The 12,119-nt window shown below is 38.5% G+C and overlaps 1 protein-coding gene across 2 annotated transcripts in view; it reads right to left on the reverse strand.

The window, feature by feature from the left end:
* Window positions 1-466: 466 nt before the first annotated feature.
* RAB3IP (RAB3A interacting protein) overlaps window positions 467-12,119 on the reverse strand; it is a 53,469-nt gene continuing 41,816 nt past the window's right edge. For both annotated transcript variants that reach the window (XM_084609969.1, XM_084609968.1), the window contains 4 exons: window positions 11,651-11,763; window positions 6,810-6,909; window positions 6,639-6,708; window positions 467-823 (listed from right to left, as the gene is read on the reverse strand). In XM_084609969.1, the coding sequence (XP_084466095.1) occupies window positions 741-823; window positions 6,639-6,708; window positions 6,810-6,909; window positions 11,651-11,763 (366 nt within the window). In that variant the 3' untranslated portion in view covers window positions 467-740. The remainder of the gene's footprint in view (window positions 824-6,638; window positions 6,709-6,809; window positions 6,910-11,650; window positions 11,764-12,119) is intronic.

Below are 12,119 nucleotides of genomic sequence, written 5' to 3' on the forward strand. Positions count from 1 at the left end.
TGGAAGATTTGCTTTAGCAAAAATCCAAGTTAGGATTTAATCAACGAGTTACTTGGCTCAATAAAAGGGGTAACTGAGTTAAATCTAAGGGCCTGTTATACACAGATCAGACCAGATGATCTAATGGTCCTTTCTGGCCTTAAACTCTACAAATTTATAAATGAGAAACATAGGGAGAGGGCAACATTTAAAAAAATATTTCAGAGAACCCCAAATCCCCAAATTTCCTTCTATACTGATGATCAATTGCCCAGATACGGCAGTGACGGGAACGTTTTAAGTGTTTAAGAGACACATTTACTCCCACCTGTTCATAAAATTCTGAGATGTACCTCAAACCAACTCTTTTCTAAGGGTCAGTACCCTACAGATTACAGAGTTTAGAGTGACTATGGTGGTGGTGGGGATGTGGGGTGGTGGTTCACATGCCATTCTGCATCATAAACTGTACAGGACAATAAAAACATATCTTCAATCTAACATTTATTTAATCAGAGGTTTTGTTTTCAATTGTAAATTACAATAACGAGTACTTGCCACATTTTGTTCAACTGAAGTATCATATCTAAGCATACACAGCATAGGAGAGTTTAAAATAATCACAGTACTTAGTGCAATTTGCAAAAAGGAGAAAAGATCTTGGACCGACTTGTTGGAAATAAATATCAAGTGACAAAAAATTTCAGCCATTTTAGAGTTTATCCATATCGAAGTTCACGCATGCGCCAGACTGTAAAGAATTAGAGCTCTTCCTTGTAATATCCAAGTTTTGCCAATGACATCTCTTTTCTCAGCTGCATAACTTCCCAAAACATCTGATCCGCTGTACAAAACAGAAAGTGTAGAAAACTTACTGAAACTAAATCTCCATCCTCATTTCTTCAGGGTTTTTAACTGAAATATGTAGGCTACCTTATTCAAACAGTAGTTTCATCTTTAGAAACATTTTACAAAGTGGCATGATTTCAAAGCTAATTTCACCAATTTCAAAATCCCATCCTTTTATTTTGCAGAAAGGACTATACAATGTTTTTCATTTATTTTTTTTTAAAACCATCCCTTCAACACACAGAGGTCATCCCAGTCAGGAGTGGGCTTTCTATTCACTTTATAACTGCAGATCTGCGACACACTGGCAGCCTTAAAAGAAGGCATGTTTAGAGCTCTTTTAAGTGACCTTTGGAATTGTGAGATGTAAAAAATGCAAGAATTTAAAATATTTAGTCCAGAGGCCTTGCCACTATGTGCAGTAATAATACATTAAGGAAACCTTGAATCCCCACATAAAGGGCTTAAACTATTAACTCCTCTGCATCCTTGATTGCTGGCGTGCCTGTTGCCAGAAATGGTTTTCCTTCTGCAGGTTGCATATGAACAGTTTTAAAGCAAAGTCTCATAGCAACCTTGCTGACATCGCTGTACCTAACCAGACCATAAAAACATGGAAGTTTGGCAGTCATACATGTATTTGTTATTCACTTTACTGGATATTGTTTGCAATGTTGTTGTAGCTGTGTTGGTCCCAGGATATGAGAGACGCATGGGTGAAGAGAGACACACAATCTTTCCAGCTACACAGAGCTGAAGAGCTCTGTGTAGCTCAAAAGCTTGTCTCCATCTTCCACCAACAGAAGTTGGTCCAATAAAAGATGATATCCTACCCACCTTATCTCTCACTTTACTGGATGTCAGAGTTGAAGTTTTCCATATAAAAATATCTTCACACTAAAAATGGCTTTTAAAATCAGAAATTTCCATAAAAATTGGGGGGCAAGGGGGTGCCACCCCCCCTTTTTTAAAAAACAAACTATGGAACAAACACTGACCTACTTTTTTCAGTTTAATCAATTTTCATCTTGCCTATTTCTTCTGAAAGAGGGGATCTTTTTTAGTGGCAAAATGGAAAAAAAAGAAAGGCGTAGAAACAGAAGGGAAAAAGGAAAACCAAAGTTTTTGGATTACGAAAAAGTGCTCCTTTTCAAAACCTGGGAATGAAAATTAAACTAACTTTTTCAACTGGTTCTACTGGATGTAAACAGTAATCTAGGAACATCAAAAATTTATGATTTTACATATGAAAAATGTTATCAAATGAGAGTGTGTTTGTATAGCCCCTAGCATAAGATGGTACAGTAAATGACTAGGGCTCCTACATGCTACAGTAATACAAATCATAATCATAATGAATTACATGGTTAAACACATAAGACAACAAGAGACACACCACTCTTACATCATCATCTTCCTTAGGATCATAGTCCTGGCTCTAAGTAAATGTAAAGGTATTGCTCAAATTAAGACTAAAAACTAAGTAAAATGTTTTCCCCGTCATCTTTCAGAAATTCTTGAACTCTAAGATAGAGTTCTATCTAAAATAAAAAGATAGCACCAGAAGCATACAAGTAGCAAAGAAGCATACAATACAGTATGTGGATGACCACCATAAAAAAGCCTATATTCCCCTAACTCATTGTATACATTATCTGAGAAAATATTTGCATAAAGCAACAGGTCCAATTTATATAAAAAAATAAATTTTCCTAAAAGTGTGATGTAGTTGGAACATCAAGCCAAAATACTGAGTTCAGAGCATAGCTGTTAAACATTAACAATTCTGGTAAATAGGAAAATGTTTCCAATGTTATCTATTATAATCTCTCCCCTTCAAATAGTTTTCAGTCTTTTAATCTTCACAGTATTGTGGCAAGCATAATATCACAAACTGGGATAAATATAAGCTTTTTTGGTCAGAACAATATCCTCCTCTTAAATTCAATTGCTTTAAAATTAAGGCCAGTCATTTTCCAAGCATACTTCCTGCGATTTCCTTAAATTATTATTAGCAGAAACCAGTGACATATGCATTACATATATTTGCACTAAACCTGTTCAATACTTAGGCTATGTCTACACTACTACTTATGTCGGTGGAACTTATGTCACTTGTGGGTGACTTATTCACACCCCTCAGTGATGTAAGTTACACTGCCCTAAGTACCGGTGTAGAAAGCACCGTAAGTACTGCCGCTCACTGAGGGTGGATTAATTAAATAGACAGGTGAGCCCCGCCAGTTGGCTTAGAGTGACTACACTAGAGAGCTTACAGCAACGTCACTGTAAGATCTCTAGTGCAGCCATAACTTCAGAAGTAGGCTGTCTTCATGTAAATTTACTAGGGCTGTTGATTAATCGCCGCTAACTCATGTGATTAACTCAAAATGTATTGCAATTTTTAAAAAAATAGCAGTTTTAATCACACTGTTAAACAGAATACCTATTGAAATTTATTACGTATTTTGAATGTTTTTCTATATTTTCATATAGATGATATTCTGTGTTGTAACTGAAATCAAAGTACTTTTTATTACAAATAATTGCACAATAAAAATGATAAACGAAATAGTCTTTTTCAATTCACCTCATAAGTACTGTAGTGCACTTTGTCATGAAAGTGCAACTTAAAAAGGTAGAATTTTTTTTGTTACATAATTGCACTCAAAAACAAAACAAAATGTAAAACTTCAGAGCCTACAAGTCCACTCAGTCCTACTTCTTGTTCAGCCAATCGCTAAGACAAACAAGTCTGTTTACATTTACAGGAGATAATGCTGCCCTCTTCTTATTTACCATGTCACCAGTAAGTGAGAACAAGCATTTGCATGGCAGTTTTGTAGCCGGCATTGCAAGGTATTTACGTAGCAGACACGCTAAACATTCGCATGCTCCTTCATGCTTTGGCCACCATTTCAGAGGACATGATTCCATGCTTATGATGCTCGTTAAAAAAATAATGCATTAATTAAATTTTTGACTGAACTGTTTGGGAGAGAATTGTATGTCCCCTTCTCTGTTTTACCCACATTCTGCCATATATTTCATGTTACAGCAGTCTCAGATGATGACCCAGCACATATTGTTCATTTTAAGAACACTTTCACTGCAGATTTCACAAAACGCAATGTAAGATTTCTAAAGATAGCTACAGCACTCAACCCAAGGTTTAAGAAAATAAAGTGCCTTCCAAACTCTGAGAGGGATGAAGTGTGGAGCATGCTTTCAGAAGTCTTAAAAGAGCAATACTCCGATACGGAAACTATAGAACCTGAACCACCAAAAAAGAAAATCCACTTTCCGCTGGTGGCATCTGACTCAGATAATGAAAATAAGCATGTGTTGGTCCGCACGGCTTTGGATTGTTATTGAGCAGAACCTGTCATCAGCATGGACACATGTCCCCAGGAATGGTGGTTGAAGAATGAAGGAACATGAATCTTTAGCGAATCTGGCACGTAAATATCTTGCAATGCTGGATACAACAGTGCCATGAGAACACCTGTTCGCACTTTCAGGTGACATTGTAAACATGAAGTGACAACTGACACATCCAACACATATTGTTGCCAATATACTGAAGTGGCAATCAACATTACTGAAGTTCTAGAGATAATGGAAACAAGCAATTATGGGGAATTTCTTGAAAAGCATCTATATTATTAGCTATGAAAATTTAGCAGCTGCAGCACAAGGCAAAGTTTACTCTGATAATAAAGAAAATTAATGGATTGTGAAGGATGTAATATTTTGTGATTATACATCCTATGAATTTGATTGTTATTGTGTTTGCTATATAATTAGTAAGGATTAATTTAGGTATAGGTTAGTTTGTATCTAGACAGGAAAGCAGATAAACATTTCTGATAACCCTCTATTTACTGATACTTAAAAAGACAATGCAGGTGTCAATTCCTCAGACGTTTTACCTCCGCCATGCTAGGATCAGCAGTCTGGCTGGTGGGGAAGGTTTCAACTTGAAACCTCTGGGAGACTCCAAGTGAGAAAGAGAAACAAAGAACTTGAGAGTGGTTACAAACCTTGAGCCCCTGAAGTTCAGGAGAGAGGAAGACAGACTGTAGGGGTGCAGAGCAGTGGTGGGGGTGTCTGAATAAGCTAGACCTACCTAGCCTTTAGATAAGACAGATGCATGTAGACTTGTCTTGAAAACCCTTTTTCTTGTTATGCCTCATTCCTGCTGTTAAGATTAAAAGGTACTTTGTTTTGAACAGGCTGTTTTGTGTATTTTCACACTAGTCATAGCTCGCAAAAGGAAGATCACTAAGGCTCAAACCCAGTCAGGCTGCTGAGGAATCACAGCTGATATTGTGCCCTTGGAACAAGTCTGAAGGTAGGAGAATTGCAGGATTCCACCCTGAAAGAGGGAAAGGCAAGAGGCCTGTCTCCTGAAGGGGTGCACTCAGAGACGGGGGGGTGGGGGGGTGGGAAGGAAGGTGGAGGAGTGGCAAAAGCGCAGACAGTCCTGAACCGTGACAATATTATTTTACTCTTTTATAAAAAATAAAGTCATTTGCCTCAAACATATTAGCAAAACTTAACAGTGACAGCAAATTTCTAAGTGAGGATAATCAATCACTGGAACTTAGTAAGGGATATAGTACATTCTCCATCACCAGATGTGTTTAAATCAAGTCTATGTGTCTTTCTAAGGCAGTGGTCCCCAAAGTTTTTTGTCTGCGCCTTTCCCCTTTTGGTCTGTGCACTCCCAGGAGCCATGGTTGGGCACCAGGGCCGGGAACGTGGCCAGCACTGTAGCTGGGGCCTTGGCCGGGAGTGGGGCCACGGTCGGAGCCAGCTGCCACAGCTGAGAACAGGCCCACAGTCAGGGCCGGGAGCCAGTTCCCGTGGCCAGACCTGCAGCTGGGGCTGGAGTGGGGCTGGGGGCAGAGCAGGGCTGGGTGGAGCTCCCTCCCCACTCCCTATGGAGGCTGGCCCAGGCCCCACCACACACCTCTAAATGTTCCTCTGTGTCCCCTTAGGGGGGTGCGCCCCACAGTTTGGGGACCACTGTTGTAATTCAATCAGATTATTGGAGTGGAAGTAAGCATTGCTGGATGATATTTTGTGACACCTATGCTATGCAAATCAGATTAAATAATCATAACTGTCCCTCCTGACTTAAAAAATAACAAACCAACCATGAAACTTTGCAAGGCTAGCGCACTTAAAAAATGAAGCTCAAAGCCTACTCCAAAAAGCAGTAAGTTTGCAAAATATCTCTCTAAAATGGTATAAATCTAAATTGTGGGCTGCAGTGTCTTCATAGCCAGCTCTATGTATCCATTTTACTGGAACTGAACAGTTCAACTGAGCTGCTTTCCTAATTATTAACCTAGATAGGAGCTTGGATAGAGAGCCAGCTGTCCAAAGCTTAGTCCAGAGAAGAATGAAGCTAGCAGGTCGGGGAAACAGCCTGAGGAAATGGCAGCAATATTATCTGTTCCCTTTACTGGAGAATTCACCTATTGCTTGTCATTCACACTGTAAACTGGGTGTCTAAGCAGACTGCTTCATGATGTCCTGATAGCAGCGGCTAAAAGCATATTTTCCATCTGCATTTGGCTCTTGCATATTTTTACACATTAAGCTCAGAACAACCACTGTTCATGTAAATACTGTATGAGAACACCTAATGTAATGACTAGTATATGGGTACCAGCAAAGGACCTTTCTGTCATATCATGTCACTATTGCCATGCATAAGTGGGTATTTGGTATGTTTTAGACACAGATACACCATTTACCTGGATATTTACATCTGTACCAAACTACAGTTCTCCACTTACCATCCTGCTGCTTCACAAGTCCTTGTTGGATATACCGAATGTATGTAAAGAAGTTACACACAGAAGTGATCTAAATGAATGGGAAGGAAAAAAAAAGTTCTCATGTATTACATATCTGTATGGAAACACAATGTAAGCTCAAATGAATTCAAGATAAAGGTAGATACTTACCCTGTATCGGCAAAAAGGAGAAATATAGTAATAGCTGCTTGAGTCCCCTAACTTGATTCTATGCTTGCATGATTTACTTTGTCCACTGAGAGCACATTTCCTGTAAAATATAAAATTTGCTTATTTTGCTTTAAATGAAATTTTGGAAACTCAACCACCTGCAAATTTTAGGATGCAAGATGCTGTTTTAGTTGTTTTAAAGAAAGATATGTAGTAATAGTTGCTTGAGTTCCCCTTCCAGCCTCTTGACTTGTAGTTTGCAATTACTATTCTAGGTTGTCAGCTATTATGGTTTACAATGACTATTCTGTTTTTAACATTCTCGCCCCATTAAATTTTACTAATTTTAACATCTTTTTTAAGACCCTTAAGGCAGAACCTGAGAAAACTTGATCATTCTTAGTCATATATTCCCTCATTCATTACATTTCAAGTTGGTTGAATATAACTTGAAACAATGAGCTAGGGATTTGTCCAACAGAGCTCCTCATCTGTGGAATATGCTACTATATTTTGAGTTAATGTCAATTATTTGAAAATCAGTTAAAGAACTGCGCTTGACATTATATTTATTTGTCCTAAAGCACTGATATTTTATGTTGTTACACTGCTCAACCCTGAAACATTTGTGTAAGATGTATTTTATAAGATCAATTTTGCTTTTATGCTGACGTTTATATTGCATTTTGTATTCAAGGTACTATAAAAATCCTGAATAGAGGGACTGAAGTGAAAGCCTGACAGCAATGTTTTGGGCTGCCTTACAGAAAACTACGGTTAAATGACCAGGTCCATTCCCCGCCGCACCCCAACCACTGTTTGTGGTCATCTGAATATAATAAGCATGCTGGCAGATATAATACATTGAGTCCCAGAGGAAGGGTCATGTTAGCTAATGGTGATCCAGCTAAACAATTAAGGGAAAGCACTAAGTTTAAATGAATTTTCACCTACATTCTTTAGCAACAGAAAAGGGGGTATTTACAATTTGGAATAATTCATCTTCCGCTTTATCTGACGGAAAAAAACTGTTGCTACAATAAAAGCTTCATATATATAACTAGAAAAAAGTTTTAGATTTTTCTGTAGCAACCGCCAGCATAGTAACAGCACATCTCACAGGTAAATTAGGTTCCTATGCCAAGGTGAGTAGTGGACTTGAAGTTTTTTGCTCTTCTCCCATTCTACATTATCCAAAATCAGGAGGTACAAGAACCACACTCTTTTCAAAAATGAAACAAAAGCAACTAAAAGCACAATAGCTAAAATATTCTGTTGTGTTTATCTAAAAAGTATACATTCAGTGTTTATCAGACTAGCTGATCTCAATTTTGGCAAAGCTTTTGGGGAGAGGAGGAAAGACTTTAAAAGCTAGAAAATGTCTCCTGCTATGTTCTTATGGTTATACAAGTCTCATTTCATGAAGTTCTTCTTCACTTAGCGCACAGTCAACCTGTGGAACTCATTGCCTGAGGAGGTTGCGAAGGCTAGGACTATAACAGAGTTTAAAAGAGAACTGGATAATTTCATGGAGGTTAAGTCCATTAATGGCTATTAGCCAGAATAGGTAAGGAATGGTGTCCCTAGCCTCTGTTTGTCAGAGGGTGGAGATGGCTGGCAGGAGAGAGATCACTAGATTGTTACCTGTTAGATTCACTCCCTCTTGGGCACCTGGCATTGGCCACTGTCAGTAGACAGGATACTGGGCTGGATGGACCTTTGGTCTGACCCAGTATGGCCATTCTTATATTCTTAAGTCCTTTTAATATGCTAAAAATAATTTAGAAGCTCAAACCAATGCTTTAGAAAAAAGATAAACCACTGTGACATGTATCCCATTGACGAAAATAGGAGATAGTCTGTGATGGTGACAAAACACATCAAGTCACATGACAGAGAAGAGCAGTTCACTACAATTCATTTAAAACTAATAAATAGGGCCCTACCAAATTAGCTGTCATGAAAAACGCATCAGACTGTGCAATCTGGTCTTGTGTGCGCTTTTACCCTATGCTACACAGATTTCATGAGGGAGACTAGTGTTTCTCAAATTGGGGGTCCTAACCCAAAAGAGTTGCAGGGGCGGGGGTCGCGGTATTGCCTTCAGAGCTGGGCGGCCGGGGAGCGGTGGCTGTTGGCCAGGTGCCCGGCTTGGAAGGCGGCACCCCAATACCATTTGAATATTAATGACCTACTTTAAAAACAAAAAACAACCTATAACCAATTTTTTTGGTCTTACAATGACAAAACCCTCAGTCTAGCGTATTGCCTACAAGTAAATAACTAGCCTGGGTTAGCTATTTAAATCAATCTGCTAGGAAGTTCTCCATGACAAAATTGTTATTAAACACATAACTGATCATAAAATGGAGTTTATATCCCATGGGAAATTCAAAATATGTTTTGGTTCCAAAATATTAAATATGTATAATAAAACATAGAAGTCAATATGAAACATTTTATTCTATGACTCCCTGCCGCATGGGAACTGAACTTTGTTAGAGGAAATATTAAGACAGGGACCATCTTTTTGTTCTGTTTGTACAACGCCTAACATAATGGTGTCCGGGTCCATGATTGAGTTTCCTAGGTACTGTGGTGATGGTGGTGGTAATCATCATCATCATCACCACCATCACCACACATGTAAAACACAGGCAGAATAACACTGCAGAAAAAGCCTATGAGGAATTTAATAATCTTTTGGTACTTCACTTAAGTAAGACACATAAGGAAGAGTAATATTTAATTCATTAAAATGATCCAGTCCTTGACTTAAGGATTCACTTTTCTCTGCTGCTCTTTTGTGTTCTAAAGCACTATCTATACTTAAACAAAATAAATCTTCACAATGTCTATTTCCTGAAGAGTGTTTGATCTAACATTAGATAGGTAAGTTACATGCAATAAGTTAAATTGCAAGAGGCTGTGAATGTGGACACCATCTGAGGGGACACTATCCGTTGAAAGGCTTCATGAAAGAAGTAGGTATGAAGAAACAGAAAGTGCAAAACGGAATGAGTAATATTCCCAGAACAGGGAAGGAGTGGGAGGGAGTTAAGACAATGATGGGGGGGGAGGTTCTTCTCATACAGAGGATGTTGAGTAGAACCTATGATGTGCCCCAACCAGGGCTGCAATAAAGAGGGGGATAGAGCTTGATTACCCCCACAGGATTCAGATAATTATTCCCACAAGGTACTCAGAACTAAGCAGCATGTATTATATACCATATAGCACTGAAGTAAATATCATACCAGCAACTAACCTGGAGTGGTGGAACCCCACGATTTTTTGCGCTTGTCTTGTGAGTACTGGTAGTAATGACACAGTTATGGCCGAGGGACTAAGTTGACATTTAAGAATATGCAAACCCTTTAATGATTTTGGGGTTCTGCATGGTTCAAAAGTAGTGAGTGTGTGACTTCTCATTAAACAGCTTCTTTGAACAAAAAATTCTGAATCTTCCTTCAAAGTGTGGTCAAAATATTTTCCTTTTCTCTTTTTTAGGAAAAGTGGGGAATAGCAAAACAAAATGCAAATATCCTACATTAAATATGATACGAGACACCATAATGATTTTTGTAATTTTTTAAATATACAAGTAGAGCTGGAACAGTTTTCCATCAGAAAATGCAGATCTGTCAAAGTGAAATGTTTTGTGGGAACATGTTTATTTGACAAATTGTTTTGACAGAAGAGAGTAGACGACTTGGGTTTTCCTGCCAGGAGGCTCACCATTTGCTTAAACAGTCCTGGCTCTCTCTTTATAGATGACCTCTAAACTCCTTGCTTTCTTCTGCACATCTATTGCAAGAGCCCTGTTCCAATACCTTAGTCACCTCTCGGTCCAATTGCTACAGCCTCCTCTTCTCCAAATTCCCATCATCATAGCTTACTTCATACTGCTGCAGTTCCATCCACAATGCAGCTGCTAACACAATCTTTATTTCCTGTTACTTACACCCCATCTTCTTCTCTCTTCCTGCATCAGCTTCAAACTCATCCTCATCTCAACTCCACCCTCCTATCTATGCTTGTTGGTGAGGCCTTGCTCCTTGCCATCCTCTTGAGTGCCTTCAACTGCTTCCTTTGTCTTGGTTCCAGAATTTTTTCATGCAGCTTGCTATGCTTGAAACACCTCCAGATATCAAACACTCACTCTCTATTTCTTCATACCTACTTCTTTCATGAAGCCTTTCAATGGATAGTGTCCCCTCAGATGGTGTCCACATTCACAGCCTCTTGCAATTTAACTTATTGCATGTAACTTACCTATCTGATATTAGATCAAACACTCTTCAGGAACGAAACTTTGTGAGGGTTTACTTTGTTTAAGTGTAGATGGTGCTTCAGAACACAAAAGAGCAGCAGAGAAAACTGAACCTTTAAGTCAAGAACTGGATCGTTTTAATGAATTAAATATTACTCTTCCTTATGTGTCTTACTTAAGTGAAGTACCAAAAGATTATTAGATTCCTCATAGGCTTTTTCTGCAGTGTTATTCTGCCTGTGTTTTACATGTGTGGTGATGAGGATGATGATTACCACCACCACCACAGTACCTAGGAAACTTAATCATGGACCCAGACACCATTATGTTAGGCGCTGTACAAACAGAACAAAAAGATGGTCCCTGTCCTCATTTATTTTCCCCTAACAGAGTTCAGCATAGCATTCTAATATTCTTGATGCAGAGGCCATAAACAAAAGGTTAAGATATATCCATTTTATTAGGGTCATGCAACAGTTACAACAGTTCAATCAAACACAAGAACCATTCAAATGCCAAATGAAAAATATTGTGCCTCTCATATGACAGAATATTTGGTGTAACATACTTTGGTCCCCCACATTCAACTGCAGAAGCTTTCACAAATCGAACAGGTTGCAGGCCAACTGGTTCAATGCTCAAGGTGTTGTTTTCAACAGCCTCTAGAACAGCTGAAGCCAACTACAAAAGGATAGCAAAGAAAGTAATTAGAAGTAGTTTGACATTATCCATTGCACTGAAGTAATACAAGATTTACAGCTATATAAATAATCATTTAATTAAAGCAAAGTCTAAACATGCAAATTCAACACCCCAGATAGGTTAAGAAGTTGCCCTGTATGTCAGTGTAAATAGGACCTTTTGGTTTTAACTCCCAGGCTCCTCTCCAAATAACCCTGAACTCCAAGCTGTGAGGTAACTGCATTTAGAACAACAAAAACAAAAAGTCTAGTTTGTTTTCTTGTTAAGCATTGACTCATAGTGAAATTATTCTTCTTAAGCTGAATCAAACATGCTTTTAAAGCAAGGAGTGTTTC

This window comes from Lepidochelys olivacea (genome assembly GCF_965140295.1).
Source record: "Lepidochelys olivacea isolate rLepOli2 genome assembly, chromosome: 1".
NCBI classification, from domain to species: domain Eukaryota; kingdom Metazoa; phylum Chordata; order Testudines; family Cheloniidae; genus Lepidochelys; species Lepidochelys olivacea.